Source organism: Acomys russatus, chromosome 14, assembly GCF_903995435.1.
Source record: "Acomys russatus chromosome 14, mAcoRus1.1, whole genome shotgun sequence".
NCBI classification, from domain to species: domain Eukaryota; kingdom Metazoa; phylum Chordata; class Mammalia; order Rodentia; family Muridae; genus Acomys; species Acomys russatus.
In genome coordinates, this window is record NC_067150.1 from 3,989,707 (window position 1) to 4,012,180 (window position 22,474).

At 40.4% G+C, this 22,474-nt stretch overlaps 1 protein-coding gene across 1 annotated transcript; it reads left to right on the plus strand.

Moving 5' to 3' along the window:
- The first annotated feature begins 11,204 nt into the window (after positions 1 to 11,204).
- Mmp13 (matrix metallopeptidase 13) lies at positions 11,205 to 20,113 on the plus strand. Its single transcript, XM_051155886.1, has 10 exons — positions 11,205 to 11,333; positions 11,424 to 11,665; positions 12,348 to 12,496; positions 12,678 to 12,803; positions 14,413 to 14,574; positions 15,583 to 15,700; positions 16,497 to 16,630; positions 17,780 to 17,939; positions 18,478 to 18,581; positions 19,555 to 20,113. Exons 1-10 carry the CDS (start codon positions 11,205 to 11,207, stop codon positions 19,653 to 19,655), a joined length of 1,425 nt encoding a protein of 474 aa, XP_051011843.1. The 3' UTR covers positions 19,656 to 20,113.
- Positions 20,114 to 22,474: the final 2,361 nt, after the last annotated feature.

The window sequence follows — 22,474 nt, forward strand, 5'->3', positions numbered from 1 at the left end:
TTGCATTGGATTCCATGGCTAATTCAGGATTCCTTCTTTCAGAATCCCTATTTTAGCACATGGCCATTTAGATGCTGAAGCTGGGGTCCATGGCACAGCAGAGCCTACTTAGTTTCTAAGAAAATGAAATAGCTTAGTGACAACTGGACCTACAAGTAAAAACTTGACTGTCATGTGTAACGATACTCTAGCCAGCAGGATCAGTCCTTGATGTGGTAAGCAGGTTGGAGTATGCATAGCATCATGGACCACCCTCGAGAGGAGTCAAAGAATTCCAGTGTGTGGTTCTGGAGGCAGTGTCTCAGTGTCTTTGTTTTCCAATGTAACATGAAGGGATGTGGCTAGAGGATTTCCGGATGCTCTTGTGCAGTCTTTAAGTCTGTTATCCAGATCACATCCTGTATATATCTAACTAGGCTTTACCTTTGTCACTAACATTCTGCAGAGTAAACATTTTCTAAGTAGATGTATCTATATCTATCTATCCATATATGTATAAATGATATCTTTATCTATTAAAATTAAAAGTTAGTGATTTGCCTTTTCTACACAATAATTTTCCGTGAGAATTGATTTTATTTTGTGTGTATGAGTTTTTTTTGATGTTTTTTTATGAATTTATTCTTGTTACATCTCAATGTTTATCCCATCCCTTTTATCCTCCCATTCCTCGCTCCCCCCCCCATTTTCCCCCATTATTCCCTTCCCCTATGACTGTTCCTGAGGGGGATTACCTCCCCCTGTATATTATCATAGGGTATCAAGATTGTTTTAGCTATTCTGGGTTTTTTGTTTTTCCATATGAAGTTCAGAATTGAACTTTCAATGTCTTTAAAAAATTGTGTAGTTATTTTGATAGGGATTGCATTGAATCTGTAGATTGCTTTTGGTAGGATGGCCATTTTTACTATGTTAATTCTCCTGATCCATGAGCAAGGAAGATCATGCCATCTTCTCAGGTCATCTTCAATCTCTTTCTTCAGAGTTTTGAAATTTTTTTCATACAAGTCCTTCACTTGCTTAGTTAGGGTATCTCCTAGATATTTTATATTGCTTGTGGCTAATGTGAAGGGTGTGGGTATGTATGAGTTTTGCCTGAATGTATTTATATGCAGTACATGCCTGCCATTCTTGCAGAGGCCATAAGAGAGGCCTGGATACCCTGGAAGTGGAGTCACAGATGAACTGGAAGTGGATTGCAGGGAACAGAACTGCTTCTAACCACTGCTTCATCTCTCCAGCCAGGAGGCAAGGCCAGCTCTCAGTCTTCCTTGCCCTCGGGTGGCGCACCAGCACCCAAACCTCCAGAGCCAGCTCCACTGTGCTGCCCAGGTGAGGTGCAGGGCCCACTGTCCCAAGTGTTGCAGCCAGAGATGGGCAGGGCCAGCTCTCCCAACTACCTCAGGTGGCAAGGGGCAAGGGGGTGTAATTAAATCTCTTGAAATTATTTTTTGTTGTGCTTTTATTTACTTTGTGTGAATCTATGTATGTATGTATATGCACATTGGTATACCTTAGAACTCAGAAGGATGTCAGAGGACAACTTTTGGCAGTTGGTTCTCTCATTCTACCATATAGTTCCCTGAGTCCCAGCTCAAGTTGTCAGGCTATGAGGTGAGTGTCTTTGCCTGAGACCATCTTGCTAGCTCTGGTTGAATCTTTTAGCTTATTGTTGGTAACATGAAGTATTTGGTAAACATTAATGTACTAGTTATAATTATTTATCTCTTGCTCTGAAATCCAGTATAATGTGATATCCTAAAGTTTTTTACTTCAAGTTGAATTTATAGCTACATTTAAAATTATTAATGCTTTATAATTGTTTTTAGACTTTGGCTAATTATAGTACAGTTTAGATATTTTTGCATTTGTTTATTTATTTGTAAGTGTGTGTGTGTGTGTGTGTGTGTGTGTGTGTGTGTGTGTGTGTGTGCATGCCCACTCACCTAACAGGGTATGTATATGGACATCAGGGGACCACTGGCCGAGTTGGTCCTCTCCTTCCATCATGTGGACTCAGGGATTGAACCCATGTCAACAGGCATGGTGGCCAAGACTTCTACCCACTGAGCCATCTTGCTGGCTCCAGATCAGATATACTTAAATTAAGAACATCTAGAAAAATACAAAAATAAAGACTATTTTCAAAGAAACTATCAGATGCCGTGGTACAGCTTAGATTTCTGAGCCTCTGATGAAATAACAATAATGATCAAGATGAAATATGTTTAGAATATAGCGATATTTTAAATGGCCTATTTGCTGGCTTACCAGCAGATGTGTGGATCAGAACAGTGAACAGTGCCTGGATGTGCTGCCTGGTACAGACTGCCACACTGTATTAGTCAGGATGTGACAAATATCTAAAACAAACAGCTTAAAGGAGGAAATACTTATCGTGGCGCTCAATTGCAGGGCTCACAGTCTGTGCTCAGCTGGCTCCATTGTTCCTGAGCCTGTAGTGGAATGAAATGTCCTTTAAAAGGCACACCATTGATGACCTACTTCCTCCATCCAGATTTTAGGTCTTACCTCTTCAATAATAGCAGATTATTAATCTATCAATAGACAAACCCATCGATGAGGTCAGAATTCGCCAATAATCCAGCCACCTTTCAAAGATTGCACCTACCAGGCTGGGGTCCAAATCTTCAATATATGAGCCTTAATTTATGAAGGACGTTTCGCACCTGTGACAGTTAATCTTCACTGTCAACTTACCTAGATTAGAAACCACCAAGGAATCACATGTCTGTGTGTGCCTATAGGGGAAATGTACTCTGAATGTGTGTGGTGCTATCTCGTGGGCTAGGGCACTAGACAAATCAAAAAGAGAAGGTAGCCCGAGCACCAGCACCCATCTCTCTGCTTCCTGACTGTGGCCATAATGTGACGATTCACCGTATGCCCCGTGGCCACTCCTTTCCACCACAACCCTCAAACTCTGACCCAGAATACCTTGCTGCTTCCTCAAGTTGCCTTTGCAAGATTCGTTGCCACAGTGATGAGAAGGGAATTAATACAACACTCAGATAATATCCAACTAGAAATCAAGCTTTGGTGCAATGAAAGGCAAATAACTTGCATTTTCCATCATGATTTTTGAAAACAGAGGTGACAGTAAAGAAGTGATAGTATTTTTTGTTTGTTTGTTTGTTTGTTTTTTACCAAAGACTTTCCCATTTGGAATACTTCTGCTTCACTGAATAGACTTTGCTATTGTCAGAAAACTTCTCATGTTATTATGCTTTTCTGGTAATTGTTTAATTATGATCGAACATGACATTTTACAGGTCCTTTAGATACCTGCCTCAGGCCTTTGTTACTGGTAAGGATCACTGCGCATTCTGATGTTGATGAAGCCTGGACAAGTACTTCCTATCATAACAATAAATACTCAGTTAAGATTCCTGTAAACCATTGAACTTGAAGAAAACCTATGTTACAGAGAAAAATTACATAAGTGTTTAAAACATTGGTCTTCCTATCCTCCATTTCCAAACAGCAATTAAAGCAAAACAGAACAAAAAATAGAACCATCAACCATGGTTTTTGAGGTCTTGCAGGGTTAAGCTAATACCACAGGGGGTTGTGTACTGACACTATAAATATGTTTTGACCTGACCCAATTCTTTCCTGTAGAAAGTATGACAGTTTACCAGCTTATCATTTAAACTACAATGGGTGGCCTATTTACAGCGATTCACAAATAAAATGGATAGCCATATATTCATATAAAGTGATTTATTTATTTCATCCTATAGCCTTATACTTCACTGATATTTTGACAAAATATTATACTAAAACTTAAGCAATACTGATGTTAAATGTTTATTTATAATCTCTCTAAGTTTTAATTGGAAAAAGAATGTGTCATTCTGACTCTGAGCTGGCATAGAAAATCTACTGCTGGTAGCATTTTAAAAGCTTGCTGTGCAATTTTTCTCTAACTTGGAAGCATGCAGAAGTAGAGTGGTGTGAGTGTGCGTATCAGATGCATAGTGAGAGTTTTGTCAAATGTTTTCTGGCAAAGAATTTGCAGGTTGGTGATTAAATTGGTATATTTACCATTCTCATGTAAAATAGCTCAAAGCCTTGGGTGAGACCTTTGTTTTGGGGTCCATTATTTCTTGAGACTCAGGAGTGGTCTTTTTTTTTTTTTTTCCTTTTGCCCTCTCTCTTTTGAGACAGAGTCCATGCATCCCACGCTGGCCTTAAAAGTGGTATGTAGTCAAAGCATGGCCTTAAACTTTACCTCCTGAATGCTGGGGTTGCAGAATTTCACCTTCCTGCTTTACTGAGAGCTGAGACAGAACCCAGGGCTTTTTTTTTTTTTTTTTTTTAAAGAACTCTGTCAATGGCACTACAGCCCTTACCCTCAGCAATAGTTTTCACTGTGATAAATTAATAGTGTCTTGGTTACTGTATGTGAATTGGAAGAACAGCGAAGCCTAGTCTCTTCTCATTCCTTATCTACTTTTACATACTATTATATTCCTTATATTTGGCTATCTTTTCCCACTGCAGCATTAGTATCACCAGGACCAGGATTTTGATAAGTTTGTTCATTATTGCATCTCCCTAGTGACTAAAACAACTCTAATCATATGGTTAGCTTCCGATAACTAACCATTGGCTCAATGAATAAACAAGAAATCACTCAGGGGCTGGCTAAAATGCCAACAAGTTTGATTTTGATCTCTTGGACCCACATGGTAGAATGAGAGAACTGACTCCCAAAAATTGTCCACTGACGTGGCAAACACATACCCCCAAATAAATGGAATTTAAAAATCGTTCAGCTAAATTACAGAGCCTGAAATTGAACTTGTTCTATATGATTCTAGTTCTGTGTGCTCATTCACTGGATTAAAGATGGCCTCACTGATGCTAATTCAGACTTAGTGTTGTTTGCCTCTTAGGCTGTAATAGGTTGCTCTTCTGTGGTTTGGCTTCTTTTATGCCTAACCTGAGACATTATGGAATTAAAAGAAAGGCATGTATAGACTTCCATCATGACTTTGAAATAAGTTCTTGTTCCAATGAGTCCTTGAAATACTGCAGGAAAACTATAGTTTCTTACCCATTATGACTTGCTCTCCCCAGTTGGACTGCTGCCATGTATGAAGATCTCAGTGAGTAGCCTATCTTCAGCATGGAGATTCATGTCAGAAAGGAGGATGGCTCCTAGAGCAGAGTGGTCCAGGCCTCTTTCCATCACAGTATGCAGTTTTCTCTAGTCTCCACTTGCTATTTACATGGAAGGCCTGCAGCCCACTGTCTAAAGTGCAGCCAAAGGTACCTTCAGTTATATTGGAATCCCATCATTCAACACCATCACCACCCCACCCCCTTTCCAGTTCCAGGAATTGAAATTCTTTGGGCCTTGAAGACTTGTGCTCTTTTTTTGGCAATCACAAACATTCTCAGGAAGATAAAGGAAAGATTTGAGGTCTCCACAAATCAGCCTTTCTAAGAAGGTTAAGACAATCAGGGCCTAAGAATGGTTCTTAAGGTGAATGGTGCCGAGGGCAGGGATTGATAGATTACTATTGTCTGGGAAGGAAGGAGCGAAGGCAGCTGTGGAAGAATACAGGAAGAAGAATGTTACTCTGTGCTGAGGGTGTTGGAGCTGTAACTGTCTGCTTGGTCACACACAATCATTTAAAAATAGCTCAGGAACCAAGAGCAGAGGCTGAGTGAATAATCATGATTAACTGTCTTTGTAACGCTTAGTAAAACTTAGTGGATGGTGTCATTAATAACAACAGCCATATATGGAGCCATAAAGGGAATTTAGCTCTCATATGTTTCTAGTGTTAGAGCCTCTATATTCTTCTAGTTCGCAAACAAATTGAGCAAAGTTGGGGAGCAGATAGATGGCAATGCGGGGACCTGGGCTGCACTACATAATAAGAGCTTACACTCTTATGTTTGTAGTTGCACTGTTTTTAAGGATTAAGACTCTGGACAAGCAAAATAAAGGGATACCTATGCCTTAGTTCATAGCTTTAACTTCTTGTCAATTCAGATGTTAACTATTTTGCTTTTGTTTGTTGTTATAGATGTTTTCCAATTGCCTTGTGTTAACTTTTCTGCCAAGACTTCTTGTTTCTGACATGAATTGTGGATGACTCATACCAGCAACATGATAAGCTTTTCTATTCTAGAAGGTACTGTCTCATGGGCCAACAAGATGGCTCCACTGCTAAAGGTATCTGCTGTCAGTTACAATAGCCTGGCTGAGTTTTGTCCCTTGGTCCCACGAGGAGTAAAGAGTAAAGAGAGAAGTAAATCCCACTAGCTGTCCTCTGATCTCCACACATGTGTCATGGCATGTGGGCACACACACACACACAAAATAATAAATAAACAAACAATTAATTAAATACATTCAATAAAAGTGTGTCCTATGAACATGCAAAAGGGAAGAAGGGGAATGAAGAGAGGGAAAGGGGAGGGAAAGGAGTGGAGGGAAGGGAAGGAAAGGGAGGGGAAGGGAAAGGGAGGGAGGGAAGGGAAGGAAGGGAAGGGAAAAAGGAAAGGGAAGGGAAAGGAAGAGAAAGGAAGGGAAGAGAAGGGAAGGGAAGGGAGGAAGGGAAGGGAAAGGAAGAGAAAGGAAGGGAAGAGAAGGGAAGGGAAGGGAGGAAGGGAAGGGAAAGGAAGGAAGGGAAGGGAAGGGAAGGGAAGGGAAGTGAAGGGAAGGGAAAGTGAAACCAGATAAATGAACTACTTTAAAATTTTTCAGGGTTGGGATGCTGTTCAGTGGCAGAGAGCTTGCCCAGCATACACAGTGCCTTGGCTTAGATCTCAGCAGCACAAGGCAAACAAATAGCAATGAGGTAAAACAAAGAAGTTGCTAGACTCACCATAGATGAAATAATGATAAGTGGTGCAGTTGGTTGGGGAGGTTAAAGTCTTAGCATGTTAGAATAATCTGCGAAAAACATGGGATTCACATGTTAAAGAGAATGGCCTCCTTAGTTACTAACCTTTGAAACTACAGCATCTCAGATGAGTTTTTATCTTGCTGCACATCCCTAGGATCATGGCATGACCGACTCTGCTTCAGGTGGTTAGGTAGGGGTGTTCTCACATCTTATTCTAGGGTGAAAACACAGTTGCTTAAGTTCAAATTTAGTTCTCCTATTTTAGGAATGTGTCAGTGGTGGGGATGTAGCTCAGCTGGCAGACTGCTTGCCTAGCATACAGGAAGCCCTGGGCTCCTTCCCTTGAGGACAGCATAAACTGTAATCCTGGCACTTGGGAGACAAGCAGCACAGCCAGGAGGCCATCCTCACCCACACAGTGGGTTTCAGGACAGCCTGGACCACATAAGACCCAGTTTCTGCAACTAACAAGCAATCCCACCAACCAACTGACTGAACCACTGACTGTGTAACCCGTTCCATTGGGATTATGGAAAAAAGTAAAATAAAACACAAACAAAGAAATTCTCCTAGTGTTCCTAAGAGGGACATAATGCATTTGTAAAGTCAACTCAGTTACTTTTAGAAATAGAGCTTTTATTTACATTGTCAGCACACACGGTGCTGATTCTAAATGGGAGTCAAACACGTCACACCAAGAACTCTTTGATTTACAGATTTTTAATATAATTTTAATCTAATTCAAATGATTATTTGTCCTAATAGGGAAATATTTTGTTCTTTACTAAAGTTGTTTATCATTATTTTTGTTCTCTCTGGTTTTAAGCTTTGGAACTGCTAATGACAGAAATTTAAAAAAACTCCCATAGCCCATCTATCTGAGTCAGCAGGTGATGCTTGTTTCTAATGCCCGCCACACAGGTGTTTTCTCATTCTGCAGGTTTTCAGATTCCCCAGTGATTTCAGCAGCCTTTGTCAGAACCGTTTCAAAAGCTAACTCAGCTCCCCAGTTCAAAGTGGGCGGTGTGAACCACACCCATCATTCCAGTCGCGATGAGCAGACGGCCCCCCTTTCCTGTGTACATGACCTTCATGTTAACAGCAGAGAGAGAGAGACTTGTGTTGACAAGAGTTTGCTTAACATGTCATCATGATGACACATCCTGTCAGCTGTCTACAATCACATTTCTAAGAACAACATCTTACTGACTGTTGGGCATTCTCTTAGGGAATGGCTCTCTATTTTAATCTTCTGATAAATTTTTCTCTATTTTTGCTTAAAATAGAGAATGTGTACTAACATCAACTTTCTGTGATTTTTTTCTGTGCTCTTTATTGTTCTTGAATGGAAGAACAAATTAATAAATCATGAAAGCTATTTGATAATAAGTACTAAGGTTGAGAAGTAATGATGTTTAGTTTTGCTTTTCATTACACTATTTCTTCTGGGGAGAGGTTATATTGTAATCACCCAACATGACTTACAAAGCTGAGGCAGGAGGATTGTCTACTGTAGGATCCACTGTAGAATAAACAAATCGGTCTGAAGGATGTATGGCATTATGGGATGGGGTGAGTTCAAGATCCCTCTGGGATACACAGTGATTTCTAAGCTTCCTGGGCTATTGTGTAGGACCCTGTGCATCCTCACAGCATCTGCTTGGGTTATTTTTTAAATTATTTTATTTTTGTACATATACATTTATATTATTACACATATGTACAGTAGATTACCTATGGCAAGAAGAACTGTGACACAATCAGGAATTATAGAAATGCTACATTCTTAGTGCTTTGGCTATTTGTATCTGACAGCCTTGAAGAAAACATCTTTCCTATCTTGGTGCCTCTAATTTTCTGAATGTAAAGCAATCTTCATCACATATTGTCATTATCAACTTAGGACACCTATCTAGACCTACAAACATCTTAACCCCTAAACAATTAAGCTTCATTGTGAAACTAAGCTACCTGGTCTTCAGCTCCATCAGAGATGTGAGAAGGCATAAACTTGATTATCTGCCAGGAGTGCAGGTTAGTAGCTTTCCAAATGAAAAGCTAAAAGAGACAGTTTTCTACCTGAATAGTCACTCAAAACTCTCTATAATGTTGGAGCATCTTCTTCAGCCTTCTGGCCCAGTATATCTGACAGACATATTTGTGAGGCAGGAACTACTAAGGAATTGTTTACCCTGTCTTGGCAGAGTTTGGCCATCGACTCTGCCTGCATCCAAGCTTGCCCTTTTTTAGGTAGAATTCTGTCTGTGGTAGAAATGAGGACCTTTTTCCCAGTGGCTAGTTTGCCACAGTTGATGCCATCTCCATAAGGAGGTTCTTTGATGCTCATCATCTTATTTGAGGTAGGCTGGGTGCTTCCAGGAGTTAACCTGTCTCATTGTCAATGAATCTTTAAAGTAATAAAAACATTTAAAATGCCATATTCTGCATGTCTCTGGAGACCTTGTCTTTCACTAGAGTCATATCTATCTGCTGTACCTAAGATGTACATTCTTGTGATCAAAGTAGACTAACAACTGACATGACCATGATTTAATCTACTAACATTTAATTTGTATATATTATTTCTCCTAAACAGCTTGATAGCACTTTCAAAGCATTGGAAGTAAACCTTGTATTATAATTGAGTTATGTGTATACAATAACTCATATTACAGTATATATATACATATATGTACATGTGTGTGCGAAGAATAATCTTATATTTGAATTCTATACCACTGTATCTAGAACTTATTTTGCATCTATATACAAAATTCTACTTCAGGCTTGCACTCTGCCCACTGAACTTACATCACTTCCCCCTGGCAAGACAGCCATGCCAGGCTATAGAGGAAGAGGTTACAGCTAATACAGATGAGACTTCATAGGCTGAGGTCAGATATTAGGGGAAGAGGGCTCGCCTGTCTGAATACTAAGGGAGGGAGGGAGAGGGGATAAGGGAGGACCAGGGGATCTGGAGGGAATGAGGGAGGGGGCTACAATCAGGATGTAAAGAATTTAAACTGCAGAACAAGCAGATAACTTATATTGCTAATCCCACTATATGGGACTGGCTCTCAGACTGGCTGTAACGTGAATGTCTAGACATAGACAATGATTCTTGTTGACTAAAGAACACCTATGAATTACTATTAGATGCCATTCTTCATGTGACATGAATGAAGATTTACAGATGTCTTCTTTCCCTGCTCATACAAAGAGCAGAAACCCAGCCTTAATTGTTCCATGCATCACACACACCTTTTATACACTTATAATTTTAGGACTGTATAATTCTTGTGAGAAATTATATGCTTTCAGAACAAAAGAACCAGATACTGACATTGGAGACCTGACAGGATGCATTCCTCGCAGCATACTGGACATTGACACCTTGTTTGGAGAAAGTGGCTGAAAACAAAGAAGGAGGAATATAGAAATGTACAGGGAAGATAAAACAAAAAGTAGATTAGTAAATCTACTCCTCAACTTAATGCCTCAATTGTCACTCACAAGATATTTTAAATTCACTGATAGAGAATTCTGCTTGGTTTATTGTAGGAATTAAATGAGATAATGCCTTTTAAACTTGATCAGGAGTAATCGCTCCAAAGCACAGTCCTAACTGTGTCTGTAGTCCATGGTCCTAACCATTAGAGTGGCTGCATTCTAACAGAGTCGAGGTACAGGTGCTTAGACTGGTAGAACATTCACATAGGTCTCCACAGCTATCAGTCCTAGGACTCAGTGAGCTACAGTGTCTCAAATGTTTCCAGCTTTGTTCTGGCACATTCCGGGGCCCTCAAGGGGATGCAGCAAGGACTCTCATTGCCGTTGCTGAGGACAGAATATAGTTGAGACCTCGTCAGCCTATAAACATTTTGCCAACAGGACTTTGTCTGTCTTTCTGGGAATAAGCAAGCTTACCATTTTCCTATTCTTGTTACCCAAAGAACTCAGAGTAGCTGCTTTTCCTACAAAAGGAAGAAAACAGTTTTGACCAGTGAAGTGAAAAAATATACTAGCCTCTGCTCCCCCCCCCCACTATATCCACAAATATGCTAAAGCCATTTATTTTGCCAGATGGGTTTTGATATCCCCCACTGAAACTAGAGATGCCCTCATTTTCCATTTCCTTCGGATTCTGCCACAAACCACACTTAGGAAGAAAAAAAAAAAAGCCATGTAAGCATGTTTACCTTCAACTTACTAGGAAGTTAACACACATCCCCAAGTGGTGACTCATCATTACGGGTCTATAAAATAGAAGGTGCTTGCCCCAGGAAGGCACGACTCCAGGCACTGCTGTTCACCATGCATTCAGCTGTCCTCGCCACTGCCACCTTCTTCCTACTGAGCTGGACTCACTGCTGGTCCCTACCCCTTCCCAATGGTGATGATGATGACGATGACTTGTCTGAGGAAGACCTCGAGTTTGCAGAGGTACAGTATTCTGACAAGCCTGGCATTGTGGGGCAGCTCTTAAATCTCCTTTCTCTTAAAAGCATGCTGTTTTTGGTCTCTTTTCTCTAGCACTACCTGAAATCATACTATCACCCTGCAACTCTTGCGGGGATCCTGAAGAAGTCAGCCGTGACCACCACAGTTGATAGGCTCCGAGAAATGCAGTCTTTTTTTGGCCTCGAGGTGACTGGCAAACTTGATGATCCCACCTTAGACATCATGAGAAAGCCGAGATGCGGAGTCCCTGATGTGGGAGAATACAACGTTTTCCCTCGAACACTCAAATGGTCCCAAACGAACTTAACTTACAGGTAAAGCAGAGACTTGATTTCTATTGCATGTGTTCGTCTTTTCTTTTAAGTGTCTGACATTAAGCATGCCTTGAGAATTTAATTGGAAGTTAAGTTCAGAATTAGCTTTGATACAAAGTTAAAAAGCATAGAAGTGAGTTATGTTTAGTATTTGACTTTATTTTTCTGCAAAATTAAAAGTTTATATTGCACTTACTATTTCTAAAATAGCTCTATAAGTCAATGTTAAACATTAAAGTTAATAAAACAGCTTAATAAGATTTATTATCCTAATGCTAACTCCAACATTATCCTTCAGTGAATGTCTCAAGACACTTCTTTTAGAAATGAGACAGCAAGTCAGGAGGAGATTCTAGAAACTCTGCTTTATTTATGATGACACTCCAAAGATAAAATATTCCATTCTTTTCCATAAACTTTGCAGTGCCATTTTGTTTAGTTCCAAATTTTACCCTGCAAACAACGGTATACTGGAATATTTTTAACTTAAGATGTCAGCTACAGAGTTATTTGGCAATGCTTCCCTATTTGATGGACCATTTGGATTTCATTCTTGAAAGCATTGATTATACCTAAGAGAACTTTTAAAGCAGCCATTTCAAATTGAAAAGCAATATTCTAAGAAAGTATTTTTTAAAAAAAAGTTCTATGTTTTCAAAATGGCACTTTCTATGTTGACTAGAATTGTGAACTACACCCCAGACATGTCCCATTCTGAAGTGGAGAAGGCCTTCAAGAAAGCCTTCAAGGTCTGGTCAGATGTGACACCTCTGAATTTCACCAGAATCCACGATGGTACTGCTGATATCATGATATCTTTTGGAACCAAAGGTAAAGATGGGGCATCATTTTGAAACATGTTAATATATTACTCCCCTCTTGGTCTCATTTTTTATTCCTTCCACCAGTCACTCATGATTTTCATAGCATCTGACAAAACACTGCAAGCCCCAGCCTCTAAGCCAGGTTGGAGTGTGTATAGTGGGGTTTTAACTCTTGCTTCTGTATGTAGAGCATGGTGACTTCTACCCGTTTGATGGACCTTCTGGCCTTCTGGCACATGCTTTTCCTCCCGGACCAAACTACGGAGGGGATGCCCATTTTGATGATGATGAGACCTGGACAAGCAGTTCCAAAGGTAGTCTTTCTTATAAAGACTTAGTTCACATGTTATCAGATGTTGACTCACTGACACAGTTAGAAAGCATACATGAAAATTGTGTTTAGCATTTGATTATTTTTTTCTAGAATAACTAAACATATATTTTGTACTTATTAGTTCCCCAATAGATTTTTTAACAAATCATTAAGTATGAATAAATTACATGACATTTGTTGTGGCTTCAAGAATAATCTCTTTGAAGTGGGGTCTTCTCTTTTAGGCATGGCTCTGTTTCTCACTCTGGATTACAGTTTTGCCTGTTAAAGAAGTATAGTTTATTATAAATATATATTTTAAAAAGTATTATGGCTCTACAACCAAATTGGATGTTAATTGAAATAGATTTTTTTCTTGGCTGAAATAATACTGACATAGGTTCAGCCAAACTTCTATTCTCCATTGTTCACCTTACTTGCTCAGACTTTCTCACAGCATCCAACTACAAATAGTGCTTTGTGAAAGCAAGGTAACACCTTATTCCAAGGGGGCAGAAGTGGTTTATTTATGAGAGTAAAATGAAACTAAGTGCTTAAAAAGTTCACTGAGGAGTTAAATATGCACCACAGTGATTACTGTGCCTACACGCTCAGCCACTTCCTGCTATTAAAAGCTCAAAATAATTGGGATGTTAACTTACCAAAAAAGCCTCATGTTATTCAAAGTAGGGTTTCCCTTTGGAGCAAGAGAGACCCTTAGTTAGGGTAACTAAGAATAATCTTCATAGAAGTTGGGTCTTATTATTTACTTAAAGGAAATGGAAGCCATGGTGATGAACACCTTCATATGTAACTCAGAGGTTTGACATGTTTGGTCGAAGTGATTGAAAGTATATATAGGAAAAAAATTCTGGGTTTTTTTTCAGATGAAGGGCAAGACTGCAATAATTATTGATCATTCCAATCATGTGACCTTTGATTGTCCTATGCTATGCAAGGCAGCTCATTTTCTTTATATATTGGCTCTGATAACAAAGTGTATTTAATGAACAAATAAACACTGGCCGGAGCTCCTCCTCACTTATCTTTCTTGAGGTAACCGGCTCTGTGGTGCTGGAAAACAAGCTCAGGGCCTTTGTGCACACTAGGCAAGTGTTCTGCTACTGAGCTGCATCCCTAGCTCCACATGCTCACATACAGTTTAAAAAGCAGTGTAAATGCTGGTGGAAAGAGCTAGGAGAAGAAGAATGAAAATATAGTGACATGCCTATTATCCCTATGACTAATGGTCCACGCTAAGGCTAGAACTATGTGGAACCTTACGTGACCTTCATATGGCCAATTACAGATCATTTCTGTCCACTCCCTTAACCTGGCCAGAGAAGACAAAGAGAAAAATCAGGACTCCTACAGTTTTCATTGCCACCTTTACTGACTACTAGTTATCTGAGAACAATCTATTGGCATTGCTGTAGGTAATTGTTTCTTTGTGCAGGGAGCTAGAGTCCTTACTGTAATAAGAATTGCTACTTGTATCTTCTTTGAGTAAGATGATGAATTTGGAAAAGACAGATGGAGGAATTGGGATTTCCTTCATTCCTTCCTCACTGGCATGCCTTTTTTCTCATGGTTTCTTGTTTTCCTTATAGGCTACAACTTGTTTATTGTTGCTGCCCATGAGCTTGGCCACTCCCTAGGTCTGGACCACTCCAAGGACCCGGGAGCCCTGATGTTTCCCATCTACACCTACACTAGCAAAAGCCATTTCGTGCTTCCTGAGGATGATGTTCAAGGAATCCAGTTTCTCTACGGTAACTCTCAATCTCCCGGCTACAAAACTGATGAGCATAGTTGCAGTGTCATAATAGATACACATTTTCTTCCTATACTGATGACCGCTTTCACAGCATGAGAAAAGGGATCCATCTTTCTGCATCAACGTACTTTCCTAAATGTTTTTCAGGCCACACTTCTTTGTATTTGTACTGTTATTCCTCATTTAACTTATGAAAGTCACCAAACTCTGTTATGCATGTACAGAAGTAGTGATGAAGATGAGGACATAAACAGCTCTTACACATCCTGACGTTCCCTAACCACTGCAGGGTCCCTTTTGTGGGACCGTTAGTGGTTTTAAACCAACATTTGCAAAGAGAAATTTCCTCTTATTCTCTTCCAATGTTCCAATAATATTTACAAAACATTTAGACTTCAACCCAAACATTTATTTCTGAGTTCTGTGTCATAGATACAACTATAGCCACTGCTCACAGTCATCCCTAAAATGCTCTTGGAGAATAAAAATCACAAAATTTGTTCAAGCCACTCTGGCCCACTGTCACAGCTCTGGATTTAAAGACTGTTATAGTTGATGTGGCTGAAGGCATACACTTAAAGGTGGTAAAGGGCCTTTTCAGGTTTATTTTATAATTCTTAATTCCATCAAGGTATTGTGGACAGAATTAAGTAAGGGGGTAAAGCAGTATGGGGTTGCTGCTTGACACATGTGAGCTGTGGGCAAGTTATAAACACATGACAGGCCACAACAGAACTTCTAGAAGGCCAGTTTGTCACTGAGATGGGCTGCAGTGTGGTAAGTTGATGAGGAAAAGCCAGCTGACATCTACAGTTGGTAGCCTGTGGCACCCTGCTAGCCTGTGGCACCCCACCAGAAAGAAGCAGGATTGCTGGCTACTGCAGTGTGAGGTCAAGAACTACCACCCTTCCTGTAAGAGTTCTTTCCTGACCTTTCCAGAAGGGTCAACCCTCCTGTGCCTCAGGACACCTGGGAACCTCTCACATCTGCTTTGTCACTGCAGGTCCGGGAGAAGATGACCCCAACCCTAAACATCCCAAAACACCAGAGAAGTGTGACCCAACCTTATCCCTGGATGCCATTACCAGTCTCCGAGGAGAAACTATGATCTTTAAAGACAGGTACTCTTAAGATTCCTTTGTCAAATCTGCATGTGACAAACTCTGGCAAAGCTATGTCTTCAAACTGCCAAAGCATCCATCAAACTTCTTAAAAGTAACACACAAACAGTAGACTCCAGGGCAGTTTACTTATGTGTTTTGAATGAAATAACTGGTAGATAAATCTTAATAAGATAAAGGATAAATAGAAATCCAATTTGCTTCAAAAACATTGAAAGTAATTTCTGCATTAGGAAATTTAACAACAGCCACACTACTTTCTTTCGAGATGGACTGACTCCAAATATCTATGTTGGAATTATCAAAGAGGGAGCGATTTACAACAGAAACCTATAAGTAATGAAAAATGAAATATTCACCTCAAAATTGTAGGTGGTTATATCTGGCTTGTGCCTTCCAACTACCTCTGTTATGACTCCATTACATGGTCTCCAAGGTGTTTCCTCTTGTCAGTTTGCAAGGTCCTTGGGATCATGGAAGACCCACTCCCGGAAGCCAACCGTTCATGGCAAGCTCACTTGCCATGCTGACTCTATGCAAGTTGAATAAAACATGACTTCAGCCCACAGGAGATTTAGAGACTTCACTAAGGCTTAGTGACATTTCAGATGAGAAGACCCCTGGCAAGAACTTGTGTGGCTACAGCTTGTAACCTAAAGGGACATGGCACTTCTTTCCCCTTTATGGGTACCAGGCATGGCTGTAGCCCCTGCTCTGTGTTGATGTGGAGGGTTGTTACTAGCAGGATAGGATTATTGCACTTAACATAACAAACTGTGTTTTTCTTTTGCCTTAGATTCTTCTGGCGTCTGCACCCTCAGCAGGTGGAACCTGAGCTGTTTCTAACAAAATCCTTTTGGCCAGAACTTCCCAACCGTGTGGATGCTGCGTATGAACATCCATCCCGGGACCGTATGTTCATCTTTAGAGGTAAGTCTGTCTTTGGGATGCAATTCCACATGGCCAGCGTAGAATGGGCAATGAGCATGATGTTTCCAGAGACTCAGCAACATGACCATTATCAAAGTAATATCTAAATTAAGAAAACAGTAACACGGGGAAAACGAAAAGCACCTGACCTGTTCTACCAAATGTCCTTAATTTGGAATGCAAGAAGTCCGTATTACAGAAGGGACACAGCCCAGTGCCTAGCACATTTGAGCCTCTGGGTTTGATCCCCAGCAATGCAAGGAAAAAGGGGGAAAGGTCATTATTATCACATTGGTTCTTTGCTTTATCACACTCACTTCAGGTGTTTCTTTTCGTTTCTCTTAAAAAAAAATTAGCTAGCTAAGGAAGTGTAGTATACATTTTGAAAATATGAAAAAATTAATCATGATTCTCCCTGCTATTTCCTGATCTATTTTTCTAGTCCTTCACCATGTTTATACATATTTGAGGTCGCGTGTCTGCTTCCTTTATTCCCCAGCTGCGGTGGCCACCCCGTGAGCCCTTAGGATGTTTTTGTTTACACCCCTGACCCCAGGTGCTAGAGTGCTACATGGATGCTCAGAATCTGAGCTCAGGTCCTCCTGTTTCCACAGCAAGCACTCTTACACACGAGCCACCTCCCCAGCCTGTGTGTGTGTGTGTGTGTGTGTGTGTGTGTGTGTGTGTGTGTGTGTGAAATGCTACCCTGCCTAAATGACCTTAATGAATTTACATAACATTCTGCAATGTCGTTCCTTTTGTGTGACTCTTACACTTGATGAAACTGTTTTCTAAAGAAAACAAGTAACATTTTTTAACTGATATAAAACTTGAATTTTGAATCTACTTCACTGATCCTAGCTACTTGGTTTTTATTTTAGAAGAATAATGTTTTATTCAGTTCCAAATTTAATGTTCAGAGGCAATACAGTGACAAGTTGGTTGTGATGTTTGGATGGTTCTATCAGTAAACAGGAAGCCCCAGCCTTAAATTCTATCTTTGTTGAAAAGATGCTCCTGTTTCTTTGTTTCAGACCCATAGAGATCACAAACATTGAGTATATTATTTCTTAAATAGTTTTTCTTTTCAGTAAGTGCTTATATGCTCATGTCCTGGCGTAATTAAAACTGTTCTTTCACTTACTTTAGGTAGAAAATTCTGGGCTCTCAATGGTTATGACATTTTGGAAGGCTATCCTAAAAAAATATCTGATCTGGGATTTCCAAAAGAGGTGAAGAGGATTAGTGCTGCTGTTCACTTTGAGGACACAGGAAAGACGCTCTTCTTCTCGGGGAACCAGGTGTGGAGGTGAGGCATTGCCCCCTCCCCATCACGTGCACCTGGACCTGCACCATGTCCGCACCTGCGCTAGTGCTGCTCTCAACTGTCTCTCACACTTGGTTTTCAATTACAAGGGTGGTTTTAGTGATGTGTTTATATCTTTAAGTTTGAGCACAAAGCCCTGGATTTCACTCGTTCCGTGTGTAACACTGTACGTTGTCCATCGATCCCCCACTGCATGCCATCCCCTCCCATCCCGCCTCACACGTTAATTTGGTTGTGTACCAGTCCCACATTCCTGTTCCATGTCAGCTCCTCCAGACACTAAAGCCTACACACGATCTCATGCACACGTCTCACGAACACACACACATATCTTCTGCACATGCACACCAGCCATAATATTTAATTTCTCTCAACCATTCATTGTTTCCTTTCTTCATATAGCAAAGTTACCTCTCAACTTTGGCAAATTTGTTTCTTCTAATCCTTTGCCCGAATTATCTTTCTGGTCATCTGCTTCTGTGTTTTTGATAAATACAGCTTTCTTTTTCTTACCAAACAGATATGATGATGCTACCCAGACTATGGACAAAGACTCTCCCCAATTCATAGAAGAGGAATTCCCCGGAATTGGAGATAAAGTAGACGCTGTCTATGAGAAAAACGGTAAGTAGTCACATTGCACTGAGTTTTGCAGAAGGGCTTCTGGGCCCCTCAGAAAATTTTCACATACCACGGATTTTAATACAGAATTCAGATGACTTATATAAGCATGACCACTAAGGTATTAGTTGGTTCTGTGTGACTACTTAGCAAATAGAATAACCTGCTTAGAATCAATGAGAATTTTACTTAATTACTAGCAAGTGTGTGAATAACAGATGTTGAACGTAAAGATTACCTTAAATTATATGTAAAGGTATCAGGAGGTAGGGGGTTATATCATAATTCAAACTAGGGCTGGAGTGGGGAGTAAATTATAAAGATTCATAACTATCACACCTTTACAGTTTTTTTTTGCTTTAATTATGACAATGGGCATTATCTCTAACTTAAAAACAGTTAACAAATACCAGTGTTTTTAACACCAAAACTAAAATTCGTAGCAAGAAAAATTAGACTTAGGGCATAATTTATGTAACCTGTGAATAATTAAATATTTTTAAAAGTACCTCCCTGCCTTGGTTTCTTGAGAGAGGGTTCCTCTATGTAATCGCCCTGGATGTCCTGGCTTCACTTTGTAGACCAGGCTGGCCTGGAACACACAGCGATCCACTTTCCTCTGCCTCCCAAGTGCTGGGATTAAAGGCGAGTGCCACCACACCAGGCTTAAAGATACCTTTAATTAAAGCATAATAACATAATTTCCTCTGTTCCCTTGTCCTCCTTTCAACACTTCCCATATTCCCCCATCACATTCTCAAATTGTCGTCCTCATTTTCTTTGATTTTTATTGTCACGTGTCCTTTAAACTAGAAGCAAGCCATTAAAACTCTAGTAAGTTTTTTTAAAAATAAAGCTTGAGAGGTATACAACCTAATGGAGACACTGCCTAGCCTGTGTGGGGCCCCAGCTGTCACAGATTGCATCTCTAATCTTTCTGAAAGTCTGAGATTATCCTGTGTTTCTTTCTTCCCAGGCTACCTCTACTTTTTCAATGGGCCCATACAGTTTGAATACAGTATCTGGAGCAACCGAATTGTGCGAGTCATGCCAACAAATTCCTTACTGTGGTGTTAAGCATCTTTTCAAAATTGTTATTTAAGTGCTAGAGAGCATTTGGGGTAACATTTTCAGATGGGTGGGGTGGTGGGGCGACACCAGGGGGAGCTTAGTTCTGTGAACAAGCTTCAGGAGCTTATCTTTGAGCGTACAGCATCTATCTATGTGGCTGGAACCACACTGAAGAATTTTAAAATAATGAAATTGAGAACCCCAAGGGTCACCTGATTCTTGGGTGCTATGAAGAAACAAGATTAGTATTTCCCACAGCAAACATGGGATCCATCTGTTGATGAGAGTGAGCATAATTATTAATATATTTATTAAAAAGCCTAAAAGGTATGAAATAAATCATATTTATATAACTATGAATCGTCTCTACAAAAAGTATGAACTTACAAACATGGAAATTTGGGGGAGTGTATGGTGGCCATAGATGAACATACATAAGTGGAAACACATGTAAAATACATACTAGCAGACAGTTTCCCAAGTAGTGATTTGGGCTTTTCACTGTGAGCATTCAGATTTAAACCTATTTTCACACAAACTAAGAAAATATCACAGTCACTAATGGAAGGGGATAGCAGCCACTATGAGGACAGAGTAGGTGGGTTTGCATTAGGCCTAACTTTTATTTTGGGTTGTCACTCAAGGGCGGCTTACATTGATAGAAAATAGAGAAACAGAGGATTTCTGTTTTTAATTAAAATATTTTAGGTCTTTAAAAATCCACAGAGTGAAATATCAAAATTGTTACAAAATACCTAAGCAGTAACATAGTTTTTTCATAAATTATTTGACTATTTGAGAATAAACTACTGATAACCCTACTTATCAACCCAATTGTTTTAATTACCTAGTTTTGATACATAGACACTTTTCTAATGACTTGTGTGACAGGAACTAAGGCAGACGTAGTAAGTAGATCTGTTAGGACACAGCTAGCCAGAATAAAGGCTGTGTCACAGGGACAGCAACACCGTGAGAGTCCCCTCTGTGCGCCCCCTTGTTTGTGTATCCCTCAGTGCTTTCCTGAGTGTCTGGCACTTACTCACCTGTGAACAGCTATTGTGCCAAGGGACGGTTTTATTAAACTGGGACAATGGAAAAGAAGCATGTATTTGCATAATGTGTTAGACTGTGTTTATGTTGTTTCTAATAAAAAATGTTTCTAACAGATATTGCTATTTGCTGTATTTGATCTTTAGTCATAATTTCAAATTTTCTTAAAATGAAAGAATACTTAGATTCCTTATAAAATGCAGCCTCTACCCTTCTCACCTTCATTTCCTCCTTCCAAATTTAAATATTAGAATTGCTTATACCTAGCAATGCTGGTATGAATTCTGCCAGAGTTTTGTGGGCCTGATGTTGATGATCCCTTCCTTTCGGGCCAGATTCCCAGATGGCACCTGCATATTGTTGGGAATCCTCCCTAAGAGGGCACCCAATAGGAAGGGGTGGGCTGGAGTCAGGGTGACCAGCACCCACTCGTGCTCTGCTTGAGCTTTGCAAGTGCCTTTGTGCCTTCCGATCTGTGTGGGCCTTACTTTCCTCATCTGTATAGGAGAGAACTGGCAGCTCAAGAAAACTGGGCCAATGTGGAGGAGACAGCAAACAGTAAGAAGAAGGCAAAGGAGCCTGGAGTTCCACTGGTTATTGAAATCATCTTAGGTGTGTGTGTGTGTGTGTGTGTGCCTGCTATGGTATATGTCTAGTGGTCAGGGAATAACTTTTGGGAGCCAGTTCTTTCCTTCCACTGTAGGTTCTGGGAACTGACCTCAGATCACTCAAGCTTGTATAGAAAGTTCTTTTCCTCACGGAGCCATTGTGCCAGCCCAAGAATTCCATAGGTTTAGAAAGTTTAGGTCCCTTTCAGTTGCTCATTCCTAAATATTCAAACACAGTTTAAACACTGTTAAACACTATTCACTAATGAAAGAAACTTGATCCCTTCCTAAAGTGTTTCTCCCACTACAACACTACAGTTGAGTTCAGTCATCATCAGGTGCTCCTCAGGAGAGCAGCGATGGCTGAGTGTGACGGGAGGCCCTGCTTACCCCTTCCCCGGGAGCTCTGCAGTAGCCAGCACATGCTTCTCTTCCTGCAGCTCCACAGGATGCCTGATCCGTAAGGTCTGCTATTAGAATAAAACACAGTCTGTCCACTTAAGTAATAAAAGTTAGCTGAGTGCCTGCCATGTTCCAGAAGCTCACGTAGAAGTGAAGGGTAAATGAATGGCAAAACATCATAACTTTTTCTGAGTTCCCGTTCTCTTTGAGGAGACAGACACTGATGGAGTACACTGTGTAACTATGATGCTCCTCAGCCAACCATGGTGCCTATGGAGGCGTTGAGTGGCCCAGGGATATGGATGAAGAAGGCACAACATGTAGGTGAGATACCTGAGCGAATGCCCAAGAAAGCAGAGAGTAAGGAGGCTGGTGAAGACAACCAGTGTGGAATCAAGTGGACTGGATCTCGGGGGCCCAAGGTGCACTAAAGGAGTGCTTTAAAGATGACTTTGGCTGAACGCACAAATGTGAAGTAAGTCACAATACCAAATATAAATGGATCTCTGTCTCTGTCTCTCTGCCTCTCTGTCTCTCTGTCTCTCTGTCTCTGTCTCTGTCTCTCTCTCTGTCTCTCTCTCTCTCTGTCTCTCTCTCTGTCTCTTTCTCTCTGTCTCTCTGCTCCTCTCTCTCTCTCTCTCTCTGTCTCTCTCTCTCTCTCTGTCTCTCTCTCTCTCTCTCTCTCTCTCTGTGTGTGTGTGTGTGTGTGTGTGTGTGTGTGTGTGTGTAACTAATTAACAGCCATTCATTTGAAACTTGGAG